The sequence below is a fragment of the Ursus maritimus genome, unplaced genomic scaffold (genome assembly GCF_017311325.1).
Source record: "Ursus maritimus isolate PB19 unplaced genomic scaffold, ASM1731132v1 scaffold_4, whole genome shotgun sequence".
NCBI lineage: Eukaryota > Metazoa > Chordata > Mammalia > Carnivora > Ursidae > Ursus > Ursus maritimus.
Genome location: NW_024426552.1, coordinates 68684271 through 68710252, shown reverse-complemented (window position 1 = coordinate 68710252; position 25982 = coordinate 68684271). Strand labels below are relative to the sequence as shown.

Here is a 25982-nt window from a genome sequence, read left to right as displayed (position 1 = left end):
ACAGGGACTTTGTTTTATTTACTGTTCCACAGTGCCTGGAAGAGTTTCTGGCACATAGCTGGCCCTCATTAAATCTTTGTTAAATGATTGAAAGAATGGCATAATCTGGAGTATATTGTACACAAAGAATCAGAACAATTTCCTTGATATTCCTTATAAGAAATGCATATTTGTTAAAATTGTCCTTCAGTTACACATTCTCCTAGTCCTAATCACTAAGAGTACTTTATTTATTTCAAAAGTACTTGCTATAAATGTGGGTAAAAGTAATTAACGTTTCCATAAGAAAGTACTGTGCATATTTTAATAGTTCCTTTTTAGCTTTGTGGATATATATTATTGAAACAAATTTTTTTTTCTATACCCTTTATTTTTCATACTTTCCTGATCTGTCTAGGACTGAGAGAGAGGTTAGTCTTTACTGTTCCCTCTTGTCATGATAAATCCTATCACATACCTCTCTGTTTGGTATAGCCACACTTGCCCTTGGGTTTCCCTGTAATGGCTTTTGAATATTGACTCAGAACAGCCCTAATAGATTCCAAGAGGGATGATTCATTATTGTCCCATGGTCCACTCTCACCTCTAGTCCTTGACTCTTATAATTTGTATACTTAGTGAGATTGGGTTAAGACCTTTCACCCAGACATTGTTGCTTTACATGAAATTTGTATCTTCTTTGTCTCCTTCCTTCTAGCAGTAATTTCTTAATAGATCTTCAAGTGGTTTTTTTGTTTTTGTTTTTTTTAAGATTTTATTTATTTGTCAGAGAGGGAGAGAGAAAGCAAGAGAGTGGCAGGCAGAGGGAGAATCAGGCTCCCCATTGAGCAAGGAGCCCGACGTGGAACTTGATCCCAGGACCCTGGGATCATGACCTGAGCTGAAGGCAGACACTTAACTGACTGAGTCACCCACGTGTCCCAGATCTTCAGGTGTTTTTGCTAGTCTGTTTTGCCCCCCAGTGTAAGCTTCATGAAGGCAGGGATTTTTGTGTTCTGGTAATTGCTATAAGCCCACATCTATAACTGTACCTGAAATATGGTTCAATAAGTACCTGTCGAATGAATGAATCTGAATTAATGAAAGCATGAATGCAAATAAACGAATTTTTTAAACACAGAAAGCGAATGACTCTGCATAATTTTTGAACTCTGGACTTTATTTTTTAAAAGATTTTATTTATTTATTTTAGAGAGGTAGAGTGGGGTAGGGGCAGAGGGGAGGGAGAGGGACCAGCAGACTCCTTGCTGATCATGGAGCCCACGGGCGGGGTGGGGTGGGGGCTTGACTTCATGACCCTGAGATCATGACCTGAGCCAAAGTCAAGAGTCAGCCGCTTAGTCAGCTGAGTGACCCCAGGCACCCCTAAACTCTGAACTTTTGTTATTTTTGGTGTTACACATTTTTTTCCTTGTCAGTGTTGTATTTGAGGCAGAAATGTAAATTTACCCTGTTAATAGGGGTATGTACTCTTCAGTCTGTCTCTATAGAATGTGTGTTAATTTTTTCTTTATTCTCACATTACTTTTCTTCTCTTTTCTTTCCTTTTCTTTTCTTTTTTTGGGGGGGGGGAGAGTGGCATGGGGGTAGAGGGAGAGAGAATCTTAAGCAGGCTCCACACTCAGCCTGGAGCCCAATGCAGGGCTCAGTCTCACAGCCCTGAGATCATGACCTGAGCCAAAAATCAAGAGTTGGATGCTTAACCCACTGAGCCACCCAGGCATCCCTCAAATACTTTTCTTCAATTAAGACAGTATAATTACTTACCACCCATTTATCAAATCTATGTGAATGTTATAGGTAAGCAAGTAAGTGGAACACTGTTACTTCCTAGGAGCAAGGAGTTATTATATTTGTATAATAAAATTCTTTATTATACTATACTTTAAAATAAGGCTTTGACCAGTTAAATACAGCTTCCTGGCTCAATACATGGATACTTCTTTTTAGAACTTGGGTTTTCACTTGTGGAATCAGTAGTGAATGTTAGAAAATTATTTTCTCTGGGGGATTCATACAAAAAATAGGATAACAGTATTTGTAAGATTGTATAAACCTTAAAACCTAAGATATTCTTAGTTTTACATCTTATATAATATTTTCAAAATGTGTATGTTGGTCAGTTATTAATCTGAGTTAACTGATCCTTAAGATTTTCCCATGTCAAACTGATAGGAAAAGAATATTATTCCAGGACAAAATTATTCAAAATTATACCTTTCATTTTGGTTCTTATGCAGAGGTTTGAGTAGCATTTGCTTATTTGCCTTCCTGCTATTCTTTCCCTATTTGGCAGCATTTCTTAGGTCTTTGTGGTGATGAGGAACTGTGAAGCAAAAAGTACACACTCAAGATTGATATTTGTACCATACACTGGGGAGTCTCGGAGATCATTCTGAAATACTCTGTGATCCTGTGATCTCATGTTTTGAAATCCACCCTTAGGAATAACAACCTTAAGAGAAGACCCCTCAGCAGTTCTTACTGAAGTGTTTAGGGTGATTCTATAAAATAGCACATGCCTGATAATTGGGATGAAAATGGTGTTTGGAACTGTGTATGGAAAACACATTTTGAAGTATGTATACCATGTATGGAAGTATAGAAAAGAAAACAACAAAGTAACACATGCACACTGCTTACCTCTGTTTAAAAGGAGAGATATTTGTGGATAGGGATCAGAAGAGACAATACAGTATAATTATATGACTTGTCGACCTTTTTTATGGAATCTTTTTTAGGTAAAGATGTTTAAATGTACAGTAGAAATCTAGCCATTGAACAAGTAACAGTGTATAAATGAAAAGCAGTTAATTTAAATTTGAAGAATGCTTGAAAACGGACAGTATAATTATATACGTATATGCAAATTAATGTAAATAATGTATAGATACTGAAAACTCTAGATGTTGTACTTGAGAAAAAAACTTATACCGAAGGCAGCTTCTGAATTCTGAAACATACCAGTTACCAAGTAGAAAGTGTTTCTAACAAATGTTATGTTACTTTACTCTTACAGGCCAAAGAGTGTGGCCAGATGCAAAATAAGTGGCTAATGATAAACATTCAAAATGTACAAGACTTTGCATGCCAGTGCCTCAACCGTGATGTATGGAGCAATGAAGCTGTGAAGAATATTATCCGGGAACATTTTATTTTCTGGCAGGTGAGAAGGAGAGTTAATCAAAATTTTTGTGGTATTTTACTTTTGTAGTATGGTGTGTTGGGGAGGAGGCATTAGGTTTTAAAATGGGGAAAAATTAGTAACAGTTAAATTGTGACATATGAAAAAGTAAAACCACCCATAATGGCTGGAATAGTAAGGACAAGTAAAAATAAGAGCAGCTATGAAGAACTCCTAAGGGAAGGAAGAGAAAAAGAACCATGCCATGTAAACCATATAATACTCCTATCTCAGAAGAGTTTATGTATTTTGATAGAACGTACAACTATACTGTTCAGGAGAAATATAACATGAGCTACATAAGTAATTTAAAGTTTTCTTGTAGCCACATTTAAAAAGGTCAGAAGAAATAAGTGGAATTAATTTTAATATATTTTTAAAATTCACATAGAAAATCAGTACTAAAATATTGAGGGTTTTTGTTTGTTCGTTTGTTGGTGTTAAGTCTTTAAGACCTGATGTATATTTTATACTTAGCAGTATCTGACTAGCCACATTTTAGGTACTTCAATACCACATGTTCTAGTGGCTACTGTAATTGACAATGCGGATGTAGAAGTTCTTGGAATAATAGAAGAACATTTGACAAAGGCCTGGATTTTAGCTTGAGTTTGATACTACCATCCGTATGTCCTTGGACTTGTCACTTAGGGTCTTGCTGGTTGTACTTACTTTTTATATAAATTATCAAGCTAAAGTTAGATGACCTTGCTCTGATTTTTTATTTCATGAAAAATTAACTGAAAATAAAAACTTCTGAATGAACTTAATTCTTTTCCCAATGCAAGTTGTGCTATTGATGTTATTAGTGTGCCTTTTCATGTGTGGCAGGCCCCTAAATTCAATATGATTTTTCTGAATGGTAATCTTTTATTCAGCACCTGTTGATTGGTTATCTCTTTGGGTCGTACTATGCTAGGCACTCGAGCATATCATCTTAATATATTGTGATTTATTAAGATGTATATGGTTGAGAGGAGTGACATAGATGGACAGATAACTTAAACAGGAAGGCCAATAAACTGGGAAGGGAGGAAGAACAGATTTATGTTTCTATAAGTTTCCAGAGGGATTGAGGACAAGAAGTTGAGGGAACTCACACCAGAAAACTTTAATTTTCTGTTTAATATAGGAGTAAGATTCTAACATATACCAAAGGTGTATTTGGATAATTAATTGCTGTTAGTATATAACAAGGATATATTTGACACTTTTTTTAGAAGCTGACTTTTTTTGTAATATCAATGATTTAACAGGTTTATCATGACAGTGAGGAAGGTCAGAGATACATACAGTTTTATAAGCTGGGGGATTTTCCCTATGTTTCCATCCTGGATCCACGGACAGGTAAGATTTATGTCTCATTTATCTTTCAGTTTTCTCTAATTGATCTTTAATATTTGACTTGGATCTAGTCTCAGAATTATTTGTAATAATTTAGATAAAGGGTTTTTATTCATTCCCTTGAGAAATGTTTAAATATCTGTGAAGTATGTATTTAGGAGTCTGTTTCTGGTAACTTTGGGAGATGGTAGTATTTTATTTTATATTTTTGTACAGTTCTGTCCTTTCGAAGAATAGCTGTTTATCTTTCTTGTCCTTTTATAAGGGATCCCCTTAGGTTTTCTATCATTAAAATACTAAGAATGTTCAATTACTGGTTATAATCCCACCAGAGAAGCAGAGGGTACAACTAGTATTATTATTTTAATTGAGTTTCATATAGCTACTGCTTTGTCTGAATCTCTTCTTAAATGGCAATAAGTGCTATCAGCAAATAAAGTAGCTGCCCTGTCATGATGGCTGGGAGTCTCTTATAATTATATGTATGTGTTATAATTAATGTATCCTCTAGTTTATGAAGATACTATGTAACTTATGCTGGTGAAGGGTGGAGTGTGTGTTCCCATACAAATTTTAATTATGCATGTGCCAAAAGAAATATTTAATGAGAATGTTCAAACTGAGTGTTGATTTTATTATATATCCTGGTTTTTAATTTGTAGGTCAGAAGCTAGTAGAGTGGCACCAGTTAGATGTGTCTTCTTTCTTGGATCAAGTGACAGGATTTCTGGGTGAACATGGACAACTGGATGGACTTTCTAGCAGTCCCCCCAAAAAATGTGCCCGTTCAGTAAGTATGACTGAGAAGTGGTGATGGGCAGTTAAGTGTAATTGTATATAAATGTCTTGTGTAAAGTGTTTTGAGTAATGTGATGACATAAGTTTTGGACAGTTACAGTTTGTAGCTGCACAGCATCTTAGACACCCTCTTTATATTTGGATAATTTCCCACATAAGGGTTCAGTCTTCTTAGTGAAATTACAAGATTCATATCCCCAGTCTCCCTTGCAGTTAGGGTACAGGCATGTGACCTGAGACCTGGATTTAGAAGTAAACAGTGTGAGTGTGTAGCAGTGGACAGGACGACTGCTGTGGGAAGCCCAGTGACAGAGGAATCCACTTCTTCAGGGGCAGCACTGGCAGGACTTTTGGTATCCAAGTCTCAGCAGCAGTGGAAATGGTATTTTTCCTAGACAGCTCTCACGATGGTATAGCTGGGCATTATTACTGGTTATATAGCTTTGGGGCTTGGCTCTGTGGCCCACACAGAGATTATTTCTTTAATATGCTTTTATGAGGCAGACCTGTTTGATAATTGGAATCAAGATTAGTGGCATGTAAGAGAGCTTCAAAGATAGGGCAATCTCATGTTGGTTGTAGGTGCTATTTGGGTTTTGATGGCAGTGAGAATAAAATTAGTTTCAGAGGATATGACTTTAGCAGTCTGTATCATGCAGTTGTGAAGCAGTTCCTTATCACCTAGAATAAAGTACCCACAGGCACAAAATGCTAATGGTGCTTGCCAAGGAGTGGTACAGAATTCTTTTTCCCCCCTTACAGAAGTTTTATTTAGGTAGACATAGTACTGCAGAACTAAAACATTGTTTCATCTTTATCTATAGACACAGTATTTTGGGAGTGTTTTGTTTTGTGTTTTGTTTTTGTTTTTTAGTTTTTTGTTTTTTTTGGTTTGCTTTCTCATTAGAGAAGTTTTAGTTAAGTAGAATTCTTTTCTTTTAAGGCATAAAAAACCCAGAGATAACATAAGAGAGTTTCTTATCCTTTGTAGTCATAAGGCTGATATTTTCAAAAAGCAGAGCCTGGGCTTGTGCTTTGCTGAATTACAGCAACATTAATTGAGTTTACAACTTCACCAGGTCTCTTACAAAAGTAAGGCTTTTAGTGGGAGAGTGGGACCATAACATTGGACAAATACATAGGGGTCATTGGCGTAACTAGTACCTCAGACCCCATATCGGATACTAAATTCTCTGAATATTACAAATATTGATCAACTGTGTGCAAGAGAAACACCAACAGGGGCACCTGGGTGGCACAGCGGTTAAGCGTCTGCCTTCGGCTCAGGGCGTGATCCCAGCATTCTGGGATCGAGCCCCACATCAGGCTCCTCCGCTATGAGCCTGCTTCTTCCTCTCCCACTCCCCCTGCTTGTGTTCCCTCTCTCGCTGGCTGTCTATCTCTGTCAAATAAATAAATATAATCTTTAAAAAAAAAAAAAGAGAAACACCAACAAATAATACCTTAAACAAGGAAGACATCTATTTTCTCAACAAGAAGCTGACATAGGTAGTCTAGGATGTGACTCCTGTGGATGTCATCAATGAACCAGGTTCCTCCTCTTCCCCCCACCCCCTCCTTTATCCTTAGTATTGGCTTTTTGTTCCCATGTTCACAGTATAGATGCTGTGCTCCTGGGCATTATATCCAAGCACGGACAAGGAAGGAGGGGGTAAAACCTCTGCCCAAAAGTTAACAGCTATAGATAAGAATTTTGCTTACTTTAGCTGGACACATTTCCTTGCACAAACACAAATGAGGTGTTCTGTTAAGGAGGCAAAGAAAACTGAATGTGAGATAGGAAACTAGTAGTATCCATCATAGTGTCGTCCTTTAAAATCAACCTACATGGTACACAGTGTTATTATCTGTAGTCGGTCCAAGCCATTGCATGTCATATGGGCGCATCTGTTTGCTTTTTTGTGTGTGATAAGTTAGCCTTAAGTTTATTTTATTTAAAAAAAGTTATAGGGGCACCTGGGTGGCTCAGTTGGTTAAGCGTTTGGTTTCGGCTCAGGTCGTGATCTTGGGATCGTGAGATTGAGCCCGGTGTCAGGGGTCATGCTCAGCACAGAGTCTGCTTGGGATTCTTTCCCCCTCCTTTTTTCCTCTCCCTGCCCCCCCACCCCCGTGTGCTTACTCGTGCTCTCTTTCTCTCTCTCTAAAATAGTTAAAATCTTTTTTTAAAAAGTTACAGCTTTATGAAGCATAGTTAATGTGCAATAAATAGCATGTTTAACATATACAAATTACAGTTTTTGATATGAGTATCTTTTCATGTGCTTTTATGCTTTCTCTCGTTTGGTAAAGTGTTTACTCAGATCTCCAGCTTATTTTTTTATTGAGTTGTATGTCTCTTACTGGGTTGTAAGAGTTCCTTAGATATAAGCCTTTGTTGAACATATGGTCTGCATATATTTTCTCCTAGTCTGTTGCTCACTTGCTCATTTCATAGCAGTCTTTTGAAGAGCAAATTTTAAAATTTTCATGAAATCCAGTTCATAAACTTTTCTTTTATACTTTGTGCTTTTTGTCTCTTATCTAAGAAATCTTAGCCTAACCCGAGATTTTATCCCATGTTTTTTATATTTTAGTTCTTAAGTCGGTGATCCATTTTGAATTAATTTTTGTATATGGTGTCAGGATAGAGTCGACTTGGGGTTTTTTGTTTGTCTGCATATGGCTGTACACTTATTCTGGCACCTTTTCTTAAAAAACACTATCCTTTACCCCATTGAATTGCCCTTTGCACCTTTGTCAAAAAATGATCATATATATGTGTAGGTTTATGGGCTCTTTTCGAATGATGTCTTTCTTTACACAATTATATTCTGTCTTAATGATTACTGTAGTTTTATAAGTCTTGAAATTGCATGGTATAAATTCTTCAACTTTGTTCTTTATAGTTTGTTTTGTTGTTTCAGGTCCTTTGTGTTTCCATGCAAGGTTTTTTTTTTAATTTTTCAAATTTTTAAATTTTTATCATGGGAAGGATCTACGGCAGAGAGATCCACATAAGCTTTATTTATTTATTTATTTATTTATTTATTTGTTTATTGACTTATTTTTAAGTTTATTTATTTTGGCAATCTCCATACCCAGTGGGGTCTCAAACTCACAGCCCTGAGAGTAAGAGTGGCATGCTTTTCTGACAAAGTGCCCCAAGATCCACGTAAGTTTTAGAATCAGTTTATCACTTTCCACAAGGAAAGCTGCTGGTATTTTGATTGGATTTGCATTGGCTTTATGGATCATTTTGGGGAAGATTAACATCCTAACAATATTGAGTATTCAAATCTATGATCTCTCTATTTATTTGTCTTAAATTCCTTCTCAGCAGTGTTTCACAGTTTTTGTATATTGCCTTTGTAGCCTACAGCCTTCCTAAATTTTCTTATTAGTTCTAGTAGCTTTTTTGTAGATGGTTGTGTTGTCAGCATATAAAGACTTACTTTATTTCCTCCTTTCCAGTCTCTATACCTTTTTCTTATGTAGGACCTCCAGTACAAAGTTAAATAGAGATTGTGAGATTAGACATCCTTGACTTGCTTCTGGTGGTAGGATGAAAGTATTCACTCTCTTCATCATTAACTTTGACGTTAGCTATGTTTCTTAGAGTTTATCAGGTTGAGGGAAGTTTCCTTCTGTTCCTAGTTTGCTGAGTTTTTATCATGAGGGGATTCTGTCAGAAGATTTGTTACATCTGTTCAGATGAACATTGGTTTTCTTTTTTATTGAATTCTATTGGTTAGCTTTTTAATGTTAAACCAGCCTTGCATTCCTGGGCTAAAACTTACTTGGTTATCAGTGCATTACTTTTTCATGTATTGTTGGGTTTGATTTGCTAAAATTTTGTCAGGAATTCTTGGGTCTGTGTTTATGAAGGATATTGGTTTGTAGTTTCTTTGTCTTTTGTTTTGTCTTCCTTGTGATGTCTTTGACTAGTTTTGGTATAAGGTTAATGCTGGCTTCACAGTGAATTGGGAAGTGTTTCTATCACTTCTGTTTTCAGGAAGAGTTTGTGTAAAATTGATATTGTTTCTTTTTTTTTAAGATTTTATTTATTAGAGAGAGAGAGTGAGCGAAAGTGAGCACGAGCAGAGGGAAAGGGTAGAGGGAGAAGCAGACTCTCCACTGAGCAGGGAGCCCAATGTGGGGCTCAGTCCCAGGACCCTGGGATCATGACCTGAGTCGAAGGCAGAGGCTTAACCGACTGAGCCACCCAGATGCCCTAAAATTGATATTATTTCTTCCTTAATGTTTGATGACATTTATCAGTGAAGCCATCTGGACCTAGAGCTTTGTGGGAAGTTTTAAACTACAGATTCAATTTAATTAATGGATAAAGGACTACTCAAGTATCTATTTCTTCTTTTTTTTTTAAATAATAGTTTGATTACTACACAAAGTTGGTAGGATACAATAATTTGCTATAAAATATTTACCTTAATAATCCTATTAATCCTGTTATTGGTAATTGGTGGCTTCTTTTTTTCCCTGACAGTCTGGCTAGAGGCTTATCAGGTTTATTGATTTTAAACAACCAGCTTTTGGTTGTCATGATTTTTCTTCTGTTTTCTAGGTCATTGATTTCTGTCCTTTCTCTTTTTCTTTCTGTGTAGTTTGGGTTTAATTTAATTTTCTTTTCCTGTGTGGGTACTTTTTTATTTAAGATGGAAACTTAGTCATTAATTTCAGACTTTTCTATTACATGTGTTGAGTTCTGTAATTTCTCTGTAAGTGCTTCCTTAGCACTTCCATACCATGTTTTTTTTCTAGCTGCAAGGGAAACTGATAATTGGAATTTTTTGGCTGGACATGTTTTCTTTTATAGACACGATTAGGATTCTGTAAGTAAGAAATCAGAGGAAAATGGATATTGGATAGGAAGCCAGTAGTGTGTGCTGTGGAGACAGTCTTTAAAATAAAGCTACATGCTGTACAATGTCATTATTGTAAACCTACAATCCAGCTAAAAGCCATTGCAGGTCATGTGGGCATTTTACTTGCCTTTTCTGGTGGTAGATAACCTTAAGTTTATTTAACATTTTTTTCTTAAATTTTTTGCTTTATGATTAGCAGATAGTAAAAGTCAAAATGAGGTTCCTTTAGTTTTTTATTAGCGACCCATACATTTTTTACTTTTTTATTGTGGAAAATTATCAGCATATTCACAAGTAGAAGGAAGTTATTGAACCTCTATGTACCCGTTAACTAATTCCAGTAATCAGTGCACATGGCCGGTCTTGTTTCATTTATATCCCATCCTAGTCACATTATTTTGAAACAAGTCTCAGAATTCATTTTTTCATTCATTAATACTTTGGCATGTATCTTTAAAACATAAAGACTCTTGGGGAGCCTGGGTGGCTCAGTCGGTTAAGTGTCTGCCTTTGGCTTAGGTTGTGGTCTTGGGGTCCTGGGATGGAGCCCCGTGTGAGGCTCCCTGCTCAATGGGGAGTCTGCTTCTCCCTTTCCCTCTGCCTGCCGCTCCCCCTGCTTGTGCTTTTTCTCTCTCTTCTCTCTCAAATAAATGAATAAAATCTTTAAAAAAAAAGATATTCTTTATTTTTTTAAGCCACAATCACATTACCAGTAACATACCCTTTAAAAATTAACAGCAGTTCCTTGATATCATGAGATGTCTAGTGTTCAACTTTTGATTACCTTACAAAAATTTTTTTTTAATAATATGAGTTAGGATCAAAATAAGTTCCACTCAGATAACCCATATTTTGTGACTCCAATCAGTTTAGTGATATTTGTGATAGAGCTTTACCTGGGGGGAAAGCTGTTGAAATTTGCATTTCTCATGATCACAATGAAACCCTTCATCATAATTAAGCTTGGGAAAACATAGTTGTTGGTTTTTCCTATCATTATCTGCTGTTTTGTTTGGGTTCTAATGCTAGAGATCTGTTAGTTTTTTTGCAAAATGATAACTGAGTTTGTTGATATCCTTCTCTGTGTCAAAACAGTGCTAGTTGAAGAATATAGTGACAAGCAAGGTAGACATCCTTTTCTGTGTTGAGTCATTTTTTTTTTAAAGATCTTATTTATTTATTTGACAAAGAGAGACAGCCAGCGAGAGAGGGAACACAAGCAGGGGGAGTGGGAGAGGAAGAAGCAGGCTCCTAGCAGAGGAGCCTGATGTGGGGCTCGATCCCAGAACGCCGGGATCACGCCCTGAGCTGAAGGCAGGCGCTTAACGACTGCGCCACCCAGCCGCCCCTGTGTTGAGTCATTTTTAAAAACTAGTGTTTTGGCTTTATATTTAAAAGCTAATTCTTTTATTTTTCTGGGCTGGAAATAAACTGTTTTCTTGATTCTATTCATTTTTATATAAAGGAAACCTGTGCTTGCAACACCATTATGCCAGGTGGTAGGATGGTTATTTTTGTTTTTAAAATACACATTCCAGCTTGGCCATGTAAGACAAAGTTGTTGCACGCAAATAGCTTAAAATTTAGTAAAGACATATATTCAGCAGAAAATAATATTGGCAAGCTGACTGTCACATTTCTTTTCTTTTTCTAGATTTTATTTATTTGAGAGAGGGAGAGAGGACAAGCAGGGAAAGGGAGAAGCAGGCTCTTCGCTGAGCAGGGAGCCCAGTGTGGGGCTCAGTCACAGGACCCTGGGATCATGTCCTGAACCAAAGGCAGGCGCTTAACTGACTGAGCCACCCAGGCACCTTGACTATTAAGTTTATTATGTTCTGTTCGACTTTATCTATTTTTTTGGTTTAACTGTTTTCTTTTTCTTTCCGCCCATGTTTTATGACTGCATCTCGCAGGAGAGCCTTATAGATGCAAGTGAAGACAGCCAGTTAGAAGCTGCCATCAGAGCCTCCTTGCAAGAGACACACTTTGATTCAACACAGACAAAACAGGATAGCCGTTCAGATGAAGAATCTGAATCTGAACTTTTTTCTGGCAGTGAGGAGTTCATATCCGTTTGTGGCTCTGATGAAGAAGAGGAGATAGAGAATCTTGCCAAGTCCAGGAAATCTCCCCACAAAGATTTGGGGCATAGAAAAGAGGAGAATAGAAGGCCGCTGACTGAACCCCCAGCCAGAACTGAGCCTGGAACAGCCGCAAACCACCAAGGATTGCCAGCTGTGGATTCAGAAATATTGGAGATGTCACCTGAAAAATCAGATGGAATAGTGGAGGGCATAGATGTAAATGGTGAGTTACATTCTAAACCTGCTTCACTTAAAACTTGAATGTTACTGAAGGGCTTTATTTATTGGTTGAAGTTAGTCTTCTGTCTTAAGTTCTTCTTCTTATTATTTTTTTAACCCTTCCTTTAGGACCAAAAGCACAGCTGATGTTACGGTATCCAGATGGAAAAAGGGAACAGATCACTCTTCCAGAGCAAGCTAAACTGTTGGTAAGTATATCTAATTGGAGGTGTTTACTTGAAGCAGAGAAACTAATTGGCATAATTGGCTTTATGATTCTCTGAAATTGATGGTATTCAGTCTGGCCTCTAACTGGAAACTTAACTGTGATGAATCTTCGGATTACTTTGTTCCCTTCTCAAGTTATCTTAGGCAAGTCACAGAGGGTTTGTCCAGTCAAGATTTTCTATTCCATGGCTGCATGGGATAGAAACCCAACTGAAATTATTACCTGGAAAAAGGGAGCGGGGTTATTTGAAGATTCTACTGGGACTCCTGGGTGTCCTAGTAGCTGAACCTCCAAAGTGGTTAAGAACCAAAATTGTTTTTCTGTGTGTTTCTCTCATGGGGCCTGTTTTGTTTCCCTTTTGCGATTTTCTGCTTCACAGCATTCTTCTTTCTATATAGTGGTGGGTTTTGTTGGCCTCTCATCTTGTACGTGGTTCATCTTAGTGATGCTGAGGGCTTTTTAGTCTAAAGTCCACAGCTAATGGGCCTTCCCTCTGTTTCTGACTCCTGGAAAAGAGAATGGGTCTGACTAGCTTAGCTTAGCCTATGAGTGAATCGCCCTTGGGTCAGGTATTCATACCTAGCCACTTGCTGTGGCTGGAGATAATTCATCTGATTCTTCAAGACTGTATGACTGAAGTGCAAGAAGGTTCTGGTTGCCAGTGCTGATACCCAGAACTGTCTTCCCGGTCTAGTATTTGGATGGGAATGGGAGATGAGATCATGGCTAGAGCAAGCATAGATCACTTCTTTGGGAAGTTTGGTTGTGAAGCTAGAGGGAGAGCATAGGCGATAATCAGAGGGGAAAAATGATTGAAGGAGAGACTGAGCATGTTTAAGTCTGATAGGAAGCATCTGTAGAGAGTGAGATATTGAAGATACCTATAAAAGGGGATATCGTAGTGGCACGGTTTCTGAGAAGGCAAGAAGGGATTCAGCGCACAGGTGACATGAATGTCTGTAGGTGGACTGAAGGACGTATCTTTGATAAAAGGGAAAAAATTGGTAAAATGTTTAAAAAGAGGACAGTAACTTTACAAATAGAAATTGAGTTTATGTTTATTTGGGAGACAAACATAATCCTGTATATTTCAGTATCACTTACTGGCCCTAAACTATTGGATACAGATTTATTATCTCCCCTTCTAAAGAGTTACATTGGCCCTTCCACAAGGGTAAGCTTTGGTTATGTGAAAGAATAACTTAAACTCGGGACGCTTGGGTGGCTCAGTAGATTAAGCATCTGCCTTCAGCTCAGGTCGTGATCCAGGGTCTTGGGATTGAGTTCTGCATTGGGCTCCCTGCTCAGCAGGGAGTCTGCTTCTCCCTCTGCCCCTACCCCAACTTGTGCTGTTTCTCTCGCTCGCTCTCTCAAATAAATAAATACAATCTTTAAAAAAAAAAAAAATTTAGGGGCACCCGGGTGGCACAGCGGTTAAGCGTCTGCCTTCGGCTCAGGGCGTGATCCTGGCGTTAGGGGATCGAGCCCCACATCAGGCTCCTCTGCTATGAGCCTGCTTCTTCCTCTCCCACTCTCCCTGCTTGTGTTCCCTCTCTCGCTGGCTGTCTCTATCTCTGTCAAATAAATAAATAAAATCTTTAAAAAAAATTAAAATTCACATCTTATCTGATATGATAGAAAGGAATATAAGATATTTAATTCTTTAATATATTCTTTCTTTTTTATTTCTACCTAACAGCTCTGTCTTTCTCTTATTTTTCATAGGCTTTGGTGAAGCACGTCCAGTCTAAAGGATATCCAAATGAACGTTTTGAACTTCTCACCAACTTCCCTCGAAGGAAACTCTCTCATCTGGACTATGACATTACATTACAGGAGGCAGGCCTTTGTCCTCAAGAGACTGTCTTTGTACAGGAAAGAAATTAACATCATGGCCTGACCTCTCTCAGCTTACCCCTTTTTTCCCTTTCCTGTGAGATACCATGTCACTAAGTATGCATTTTGGCTCATAGGACCATAGAGCCAAAGTTGGGCAAGCAAGTCACCTGCCTTCTCTTTTATTTCTTGCTCTCTCCTATATTCAGTCTCTTTTCACCCTCCCCCAACCTTTTCACTCTTCTATTTTCTTCTTTTTCCTGCTATTCTTTCTTTCCTACCTAATCTGGTGACCAAATGGAAGTGTAAGGATTAGACCTTCTAGTACTGGCAGCAGGAAATGTGTGTTCCAATAAGTGGTCTCTTGCACGACACTTTTTTGGGATCAAATGATAATGTTACTCCTCAGACTTCTTTGGTAAAGGAATGGCTAGATTCAGAATAAGAACAACCTCCCTTTTTTATAAGCCCCATTTTTGATAGGGAAAAGAAACTCTATAACACATGTTTTGTTTTGTTGTTCATGTAAGAAATATCACGTGACAAAATATCCAGGCTTCCATTTACATGGAAACAGCATCCCTTATAATTATTGCTCATCATCTTTAAAATTTTTTTTCAACGGATTCCCATGTTCCCAGCTAGAATTATTTCCATGGTATGTATTATTGGCAGAATGAGTGTTAAATGTCGGGTGAGTAGCATGGGGTGGCTTTCAATATCCTAGCCTAAAACAGCTTTCTTCATTATTACTTTATAAACTGTATTGATCCTGCTAGTCCTGAAACGGACATTTAGGGAGGCTGTTGTGGTGATTGGGTTAGGAAGGTGCTTGCTGTTTTTGCCAGTACAGCATATTAGTTCCTTTGGCCCTTCCATTGTTTGGGTCCACAAGTGATCTATGGGAAGGCAGCTGTTCAATAATCATGCAGTACAGTGGCTTATAGTTGTAACCACTATGGTTATTGATTGTCCTATGTGCTTTAAGGCATACTTATGTATGTCCCGGGGGAAAAGAAGAAGATGCAGCTGAGAGTTGCTAGCCATGTTCCTACGGTTAGAAAGAAGGATTCATTTTTTTACCCCTGGTTGGAATAGTTTCTAAAAGGCTCTGGTGACCAAATGAGCTTAATTCCTCTACTGTTTTCTTACAAAAGGTGTCAAAACTGAAAACCTCTGTAAGGGGAAAACCTTTAAATTCAATTTATAAGACAACGTTTAGTAAGGGAGGTGGAGAAGATTGTCAGCAATCTTCAGGTGTTGTGGGGTTTTTCTGCCAGCAGAAGCCACGTTCAAAATGTAGTTGGTGAAAGCTTGTTTCAGTATTATGTAGAAGAGGCCATCTTGAATCTATGTAATACTGTTTGACTTATCACCTTCACCGTATGCTCAATTCTTATTTTGAGCTTTAAATAGAGTCCTCTGAAGGGGTAATAATGATTCTGGTGGCAAAATCAGAATTTTAACCTTGTTACATTGAATGGGCCTGTTTTGTCAATTGGGGATTTGGATCGATTGATTCTTCTGCTTGAGGAACATAAATTGCTATTGCTCAGAGACCTTTAGGTTCCCATCTACTTTAAGGTCACTCTCTTGGCAACTAGGGGATTAAAAAAAAAGATGCTTATGTGTTGCTACTACACAATTAGAGACTGTGGTTTCTAATGGTTGGATTTAGAGGGACCCTTCCTAAAGAATGAGTTATGTATCTCCTCAAGGAAATCATGGAAAATTCTGTTTATTCTTCAGTGAGTCCTTTTGAATTAATGTTCTTACATTTTTTTCTAAGTCTGTGTAAGTGCTTATGTATAAGTATATAATTGTATAAATATTTATAAATATATTTATATAATTACAATTTCATTTATACCTTGAGTCAAAGTTCTCTCTTTAGATTGGTGACTGAGTAATACCATTTCGGTGTTTTTTCATAGGCTCTCGAGTAACTTAGCAACTTCTGATTTATTGAGGAAACATGGTTTTCATGTTAATTCCTCAATTGTATCTCTGAACTTGGATAATATACTTGCTGTCTGAGGAATAGAGCTATATACTAGCAAAGGTGCAGTAGAGGGTTAAAAAACTGTTGGTAGTAGACAAGGTGAGAAATCTAAAAATTCAGGGAGGCACAGGGTAAGAACTGAGGGTATGCCCAGCTTTGGTGCTGTGATGGCACCTATCTCCATTCTCAGCAGAGTCACAGCTAAAGCCCAAATCTGTCAAAAATGTGAAGTCAAGAATTTTCCCTGTGGGACTCTTTCATTCTTTCACTTACTAACTTCTCTTTATAAAACATATCTCAAGAACCTGAGACATGTTCATTAATGATAGGATGTAGTTCTACCTTTTTGATGAGGTCAGCCGTGGCATATCCATTTATGAGAAACCAAAGTGACTTTTTCAACTTGGATTACTGTGAGATGACCGAGTATATATAAAATGATTTAAGTAAGCATATCAGAGACTTAGGGCATGAGATGCTGATCCCGCTTAGATCCAACTGGTGTGTTTAGAGTACAAGATGTAGAGGGTTTTATTTTATTTTGAGGCAGAAGTGTAATTATCCTGGGCTGGATATAGAGGCCCGTGAGGGAGGGATTACGGATTACACATGGGAAGAGTAAGTAAGGAGTATTGCTTCGCTCATGAACTTAATTCATTAAAGGAGTACGCTTCCTCCAGTTTGTCTTTTTTCCTCTGCAAATTCCTTTGCTCTGTGGAGGATTTTATTGAATAGATTAAATGAGGCTAGTAAGATTAGTTAAAAATAGTTGTTCCTCGTAGGTATTGGAAACGGCTCGGAAGAAAAAGTGGGGAGGAAAAGGACAAGATAGAGTTTGAGAGTGACAAACAAATACAGGGAGATGGAATGAAAACAAGTTGGGGGGGAAAGTGACAGGAAACACCTTTTGAATTTGGTTTAGAAAGGAACCAGAGAAGAGAGAGAACAGCCAAATGAGGGAAGAATGGGGAACTAATTTTGAGTAACTAGCATGTGCTAGGCACTTTCTGTGCCTTTTCTTCTTTAATCTTGTAAGAGCTCTACAAAATGTATATTTTATATTCTCCCTATTTTGTAGCTAGGACAAAATTGAAGTTTAGAGAACCTGGTCAGGATATCACAGCTAGTAATTGGCAAAATCGAAATTGGCATCCAGAATCCATGCTGTTTTCACTCCCTTGCTGTTGTCTCTTACAACAGGGGAATCAGTTTACTGAAAAGGTTATCTTCCTGTTGTTTGGCTCTGTAAATTACCATTTGCTTTTATTTCCTTAAAGCTTGTGGGATTTGCACTATGCCTATAAATTCTTATTTACACCACTGTTTTGAGGGACTGACTATTGCTTTTTAAAAAAATGATGCACTGATAAAAATGTGAAAGGAAAATATGTGGCATTATTTGCCAAGAATAAATGGAAAGGATAAAAAATATTTTTATCTTTTTTTAAACCATTTTTGGGAAAAGATATAGTTATCTTTTCTTTGTCCCATCCATACCAGATTATTGAACTCTCTATGTGTATGTTTTTAAATCTCCTGTAACATTTTACTTCCTTGACTCTAGAAAGTCAACAAGTATTTATTGAGTCCTTAATCAAAGTTGGAAATATCTTGAGGTCTAACACCAGGTTTCTTCTGTTTTATCCAGTTGGAAAGATACACTACACATGAGATAATTGAAGAACATGTAAATGCTTACCTTTCTGGTGCTGAACTAGAATTACAATACAAGTTTAGAAAGGGGAAAGGCTTGCGTAGGCTTTCATTAGGAAAGTCCACAAAAAAAATAAAACCGAAAAGTGGCAAACGCCGTAGCTCAAAGTTTTTGACTCACCTATATTCATTCTTTAGTTCCACCTGGCGTAACTACTAGATTTAGGGCATGACGTTTATCTGTAAGGTACACCCAGCACCCAAGTAGGAAAGGATTATTGATCCTAGGACTAAAGATTTTAGCTAGCAAGAATCTCACTTGGACACTTAGGAAAATACCAGAGGGAGCCACTAGCAACTGGAAAGTGAAGGAAAGATTTAAGTTCTCTCCCCAGGTACAAATCAGATGTATAAAGGGGGCACTGTTTGTAGGCATAAGTGCACTTGGGTAACAGCTCTGCTACGAAGAGAATTGGACTAGATCAATAGTTCTCAGTCTTTTCAAAAGTAAAAGGACTTAAAATATTAAAATTTGGCAAGAGTGGGGAATTGCGGGGTTAAATATTAATAACATTAAGTCCATAGATGAAGAAAATGTAAATGTGCATATGGAATTGCAGACCCTTTGCAAAAACTCTAGGAACCCACAGATTGTAGACCACCGAATTAGATTATCTTTGAAGTCCTTTCCACTCTAAAATTTTATGCTTCTTATTTCTCCTCTTTATATTATCCCTAGGCTAATTAAAAAGGTTTTTTTTGTTAATCAGTTCCTTTGCTTTTTTTCTGTGTCCAGGTTTCATTTGCCCAGTAACTTAATCTAACCTCACTGTGATGACTAGAATCTCCAAAAGGAGAGCATCATTCTAGATCTAATAATGATCTTTTAAACACAATTCATTAAGTTAAAAAACTTCACGCTGTGTTTCTAATAAGTGTTAAGTATGACTGAAATGTAATTAATGAGAACCGATATTTCATTGACACCAGAGTTAAATTTTATTTTACCTTTGTGCTTAAACAAAGCACTTTACTGGCTGAGCAGTTGTTAGGAAATTGATTTGTGTTAAGTTGTAGAATTCACACTTGGTTTTGGCAGAAACAACTTTTTCAAGATTTAATTAGGCTGACTTTCAAAAATATTTCTTACAGAGTGTATCTCCATTATGTCATTCATATTCTGTCTCTCTCTCTCTCTCGTCCTCTTTCACTTAACTACTCAATAGTAAATCATAGGATGCTGGTCGATGAATAAGTGATGGCTTGTGTAAAACTAAATGAGAGTAGGAAGAACCAACCTTACTGATGAACATGGCAGTTTTCCAATATTACAAGCCTTGATGAAAAGGCTAAAGACAGCTTTGTCCTATGAATATTCAACTTCATTGATTTACCTTGCATAGCATATCAATTATCGTCTTGACTTGAAACTTAGTGTTGCATTGTACACAGTTTAGAGTAGTGGCAAGAAGTTTTTTCGTACAGAAAATAACAATACCAAGGCACTATCTTGATTTCTCCTGTTCTATAGAAATTTAGTGTTTCACTGACGGTTATTTTGGTCTTTGACTCACCTGTGTGTCAACACTGCTAGAGAGACAGCTTAGAATCAAGAATATTTTTTGATAGAGATTATGATGACCTTGATAGTTTTCCCATGAAGTGAACTTGTGATTAAATTATTGGATGTGATGATGAGATCATTAATTAGAAAATCTTTTCATCCTGCCTTCTCTTTTACTTTGCCATTCTCTTTTCTCGATTTTTTGGACATCCATTCACTGAAAATTAGTCATGGTTTTTAATGAAATATGCTATGTTTAAGAAATTCCATTTCTAAGTTTGAATATGTAACATTTTAAAATTTTTTCATGGATTTAAATATAAGGGAACAACTTGAAGCAACATTTTTATAGTTCATTTTCTCTCTCTACCTAAAAATTCTCTTATTCTAAATATAGAACAGCTAGCACCATGATACCCCTCCCCTTTCTTTGACCTACAGAATGCTGTTGTACTGCTTAGAATCTCAGTCATTCTCATAAACATGATAATTTTTGGTTCAACCCTTTCTTTGCCATATGATCTCCAAGTACAGTTGGGCAATCCAGTATGAAGTACTTCAATAAAATGATTTAGCATTTCTGAAGAGTATTTTCAGGAGATGGCAGATTTACTTGGACTGGAGATACAAATACCAATGGTAGTATTTTGCCCAAGAACAATCCCACATTAATCTCTAAATATGGGAAGTTGCCTTGTACTTAATTCTGTGCCCACAAACAGCAAATTTTTGTTATTTGCTTATTGGTATTTCCTGTATAGAGCTCAAAATATCCCTTACAACTTAAGTTTCCAAATAGGAAGAATAGTCAATCTACATGGGACTGAGCATAAGAAAAATTTTATCTGTATCAAAACAAGTTAATCTAACTGGGCTTACCATGAATCCTTCATTTATAAGATGTGGTAAATAAATAAAATGGGAAGCATTTCAAATCATTGGATAAATTCTGACCTGGAATTATTCTCCTTTTCTTAAAATCTTTTTTATTTGCCTTTTTCATAGACTCAGTATGAGCATCTTAACTAATAAGGGAGAGATTCTTGAGCTGGAGCTATTCCCTGCCGTCCTGCTTTTCTTTCCTTTTGTCAAGCTTGCTGGCTTTAGAAGAGTACACGTCACCAGGTTCTATTTCAGAGTAATGACATTGGAATGCTGATGCTCAGTTGGGTATCTTAATGTTTTCAACAAAATGGTTTGATAGTATGTTTTTCTCAGATATCTGTGTTCTTAATAATGGAAAATATCAATAAATTAAATGGTGTGATTCAAAATATTAAATAGGTTTTTTGCCCTAATCATATGTTCATTTTTTAATAATAACTTTTTGATGATTTATTGACCTGTAAGTTAAACTTCACATGAAGTTACCATTGCCACCAGAAAATCCGCTTTTACCTGCTAATTAGAATGAAAGTACTATGTGACCTCCACTTTTCAGTTAATGAGTGTAGCAAGCTTGTACTAGGGACTGTTTATCTTACCCATTTGGGGACTTGGGCCTTGTTACTTTCTAATGTTCGTCCCTTCAGTTTTGGAAAGGCTATTTAAAACTCTTGCTGGGAAACAGACAGTAAAGCTATGATATAATCCTCTAGTCTTAGATATAGAGAAATGAGTACCAGTTGATACTAACATGATACTTAGATTTGAGGGGCTTTCATCCAAGCTTTGGCATGAATCTGTTAGATACTATTTTTTCACTCCTTTAAAGAACCTTTTCTAGAACGGTTTTCCTTTTGATTGTTAACAACTTCTAATCATCTGGTGTCTTTTTTTTTTTTTTCCGACCCTTTAAGAAAAGTCCTATTTTGAGTAGGTATTGATTGTTCATGGATACTCTCCGGAGTGTTTGTAGGCTCTGTGCATGCTTTGTATGAGTTCCGTTTAAATAATGCGTTTTGAATCATCTGGGATGTCCCAATTCTGGCATGTCCTCACTACTTGTGTTTTTTAAACATTTTTCGTGTCATTTTTCAAACCTCACTTCCCATCTTATTCAGAGAGGTTAATCAAGGAATGAAATTTGTTTGGGGAATAGGGATGGGGGTGGGTTGGGGACTCGAGTGAAGTCAGCTTGGGGTGTTTGCTTTAAAGTGTTTCTCAAGCAGTTCCTAACAGTATTTAGAGATTCCCTGGGAATCCTTATTCTGGACAAAGTGGCGGTCTTAGTGAGATTTGCATTTTTAATGCAGGACAGGCTCGGAATTTAATCTGTAGTAACTTTGTTATTGAATCCAAGAAGATAATGGACAGAGACAGTGCTCCTGTTGTAGTGTTTCTGGCAAGTACTCCCTAAAGTGCACATATCGTTCTCAGTTTTCTGGGCTTTTAATCCCATGGTGCTAGGAGATATTTGTTTCTGCAGCTCTTCTCCAAAGTGGGAAGAAGGTTTGGGACCAGGGAGCAAGGGGCAACTGGATCATCCACGAAATTTTTTTGTTCACAATACACTAGAGACCCTCCTGTGTGTCTAGTAAGTGATAATTAAGGTGCCAGGGAAAGCCTTAATTAAATTTGAAGACACATGGAGGCGGTAGAAAATCTGAACTTGGAGGAGGAGAAAAGCATGCCATTAGATAAAGCAGAGCTGTAACTTCTGGCTAAGACTCAATGGAACTTCCACTTGCTCTAAAACCAGGGAAATCTTAGATAACTGGGTGTGATCTATCTATAGATACATATGCTCTATAGGTAAATATTTCTAAAAAGAGGGTCTTTCAGTTGGTGATCCTCTGGTTTTGGCTGTACCAAATTGTGAATATTCTTGCTGTGTTGTACCCAGTTGCTTTATATTGGTACTGCAACTTGAATGGGGGGTGGGGGGGCATTTGGGGTGGGGGAGGGAGGGGAGCGGGATAAGTCTTTTGAAGACATCAGCTCACTGTGCTGAGAGAGGGACCAAACTCAAGGAAACCTCTGATCTATAAATTCAACTGCTGCATTTTTTTATAAATACATGTAAATGTCCTGTTGTAATATTTGATCTTGGAAATAAAATCAAAAACTTTTCAGTATTAGTTTTTTTGGTATTGTTTTTGTGAGATAAGACTCCCTAGATATTATTTTAATTAATACAATTCAGGTTTCAAGAGCTTGCCCTCATATTCTTATGTTTAGGACACTGAAGTATTTATTGACATAGGTTAATTCATAGTCAAATTATCAAGGGTAAAGTTTGCTAGCTTCTCTGCTAGTAGTATGTTGAACATTGATGGTAATTGCTTTATAAATGTTGGTCACATCATGAAATCATTGGGGTGAGTTGGCTTTTTAAGAAAGTAGGATTCTATAATTGTCATATTTGGGCAATTCCAGCATACGGTCTTTCAGACCAGGAATAATGACTAAGGACCCAACTGAAACAAGTGAAGGAAAAAAGGAATTTTTAAATGAATGGGAGAAAAGCCAGGAGATATGATTATACTGTGTTGTAGAAATTGAGATCACTGCCCAGCTCTCAGTGTTATTCCTCTTTCTCTTGTGGAAATATTCCTCATCCCCATGCTTCAGCAACATATCCTGATGGGACTTGGCCATCTTCTTCCAAGACCCTGTCTCCCTGGCCACACGGACGGACCAAGGGGTGGGCGTAAATACTAAACTGGGCTGAGAGAGTATCGTTCCCATTCCTCCAGCCACAGAACCTTAACTAGCCTCACTGTGTGCCAAATAATAGAAATAGAGTGATGAGCAAAACACAGCCCTGTCCTCAGGGCATTTAACTTCAGTGAATACAAACAATAAACACATGAAAAATATACTGATTTGATTCAAAGACTGAAAAAAAAATTCTGCTTTATTTTATTTTTTTAAGATTTATTTGTTAGAGTGGGGGGAGGAGGAAAGGGAGAGAGAGCCTTAAGCAGACTCTGTGCTGAACACAGAGCCCAACATGGGGCTCCATCTCATGACCCAGAGATCACGACCTGAGCCGAAACCAAGAGTTGGACACTTAACCGACGGTGCCACCCAGGCGCCCCAAGAATTCTGCTCTAAATAAGATGTTGGGGAGTTAACATTTAGGCTGAGACCTTGAAGGATGCAAAGAAGGTGGCCATGCTAAGAGTAGGAGGAAAACTTCCAAGCAGAACAACTGCAGAGGCTGGGGAGCAGCAAAGTTTTTGATGGATTTGAGGTATTTAGAGAAGGCAGATGGGTCTGGCATGCAGTGAGCAAAGGGAGTGGCACAAAGTAAGTAAGAGCCAGATCATACAAGGCCTTATTAGGCCCTGGTAAGGAGCGCAGATTGTGTTCCAAGTGTAATGAGAAGCCATTATTATGTGGACAGTGAATTGGAGGAGAGCAAGAGCAGAGACGGTTGCAATGATCAAACTGTAAAACAGAGATCACCTGGGCCAGAGAGTGACAGCAACTGGGAAGTAGTGTATAGAGTAGACCTGCATTATGAAGGTAGAACTGGAAAGACTTAAATGTGGGGGAGTGAAGGAAAGCAAACTCAAGAACGACTCATTTCTGGCTGTGGGTAAGTAGCAGTGTCATCACTGAGGTAGGAAGATGTGATCAGGCAGGTTTGGTGGAGAAGAAATTTTGGATGTGTTCATGGTGACACTTCCAAGGGTAGGAATAGTATAGGAAGTTGGACATGTAAGTGTGAAGCTTGGAGGAGAGGTAGACTGGAATTAGAGATTTGAAAAATCATCAGCATTATAGATGGAGTTTAGTCCCATGAGAAAAAATCAGGTCATCTAAGGAGAAAGTTAAGAAGGTCCAGAAGCTAGGTCTGGAGATCACCAACAGAAAGAGGCCCAGTCAAGGACATGCTGTCAGGGAGGGAGGGGAAACACCAGAGTGGGGGGTCAAGGGAGCCAAGAGCAAGAATTTCAAAAAGGATCTAGTGGCCAGCTATGTCTAATTATGTCTTGGGGTCAAGTAGGAAGGACAGTGAAGTGTTTATTGGGTGCAAAAAGTCATTGGAGACCAAGAACAATCCCAGTGTGCTGTTGGAAACAGAAGGCTAATTGGAGTGGCTTGAGTTTGTAATATTTTTATACTGATAGAGAAAAAACAATACTTCCTCTTCAATGAACTAGTATAAATGGCAATTCTTTCAACATCTCCTATCTTCCTTTTTTTGTCCCTCCAATTAAGGGAATATGCTCTCTTGTTTAGTCAGCTGTAAATTGAGGTTGGAACCCACCCACAGGAAGCTGATAGTCTGTCAGTCTTTGGGGAACACTGGCCTGATGGTCATCATCTTTTCCCCTTCCCTTCTACCAGTGAAATGTTCTCAACTTCCTCTATTCCTTGCTCAAATCCCGCCTCCAGACCCCAGAGCATCCCTCAGAATGGAACATCTGTCTATCCTGTTCTCCTAAGCCTTTCAGTCTTGGTTTATGGTATTAGGCAAATTCTTTTCCCACCCAAGCCCCATTCTTTTTTTTTTATTTTTTTTAATTTTAATGATTTTTTATTATATTGTGTTAGTCACCATACAGTACATCCCCGGTTTCCAATGTAAGGCTCGATGATTCATTAGTTGTGTATAACACCCAGTGCACCATGCAATACGTGCCCTCCTTACTACCCATCACCAGCCTATCCCATTCCCTCACCCCCCTCCCCTCTGAGGCCCTCAGTTTGTTTCTCATAGTCCATAGTCTCTCATGTTTCATTCCCCCTTCTGATTACCCCCCCTTTCTTTATCCCTTTCTTCCCCTACCGATCATCCTAGTTCTTATGTTCCATAGATGAGAGAAATCATATGATAGTTGTCTTTCTCTGCTTGACTTACTTCACTTAACATTATCTCCTCCAGTGCCGTCCATGTTGTAGCAAATGTTGAGAACTCGTTCTTTCTGATAGCTGAGTAATATTCCATTGTATATATGGACCACAACTTCTTAATCCAGTCATCTGTTGAAGGGCATCTCGGCTCCTTCCACGATTTAGCTATTGTGGACATTGCTGCTATGAACATTGGGGTGCATATGGCCCTTCTCTTCACTACGTCTGTATCTTTGGGGTAAATACCCAGTAGTGCAATGGCTGGATCATAGGGTAGCTCAATTTTTAACTTTTTAAGGGACCTCCACACTGTTTTCCAGAGTGGCTGTACCAACTTGCATTCCCACCAACAATGTAGGAGGGATCCCCTTTCTCCACATCCTCTCCAACAATTGTTGTTTCTTGCCTTGTCTATTTTTGCCATTCTAACTGGCGTAA

The 25982-nt window shown here is 37.8% G+C and overlaps 1 protein-coding gene across 2 annotated transcripts in view; it reads left to right on the top strand.

The window, feature by feature from the left end:
- The window catches only part of UBXN7 (UBX domain protein 7), a 59227-nt gene extending 36414 nt beyond the window's left edge, over nt 1–22813 (top strand). For both annotated transcript variants that reach the window (XM_040621389.1, XM_040621390.1), the window contains exons 6-11: nt 3020–3166; nt 4441–4531; nt 5191–5318; nt 12123–12516; nt 12642–12721; nt 14467–22813. In XM_040621389.1, coding sequence (XP_040477323.1) covers nt 3020–3166; nt 4441–4531; nt 5191–5318; nt 12123–12516; nt 12642–12721; nt 14467–14628 — 1002 coding nt within the window. In that variant the 3' untranslated portion in view covers nt 14629–22813. The remainder of the gene's footprint in view (nt 1–3019; nt 3167–4440; nt 4532–5190; nt 5319–12122; nt 12517–12641; nt 12722–14466) is intronic.
- Nucleotides 22814–25982: the final 3169 nt, after the last annotated feature.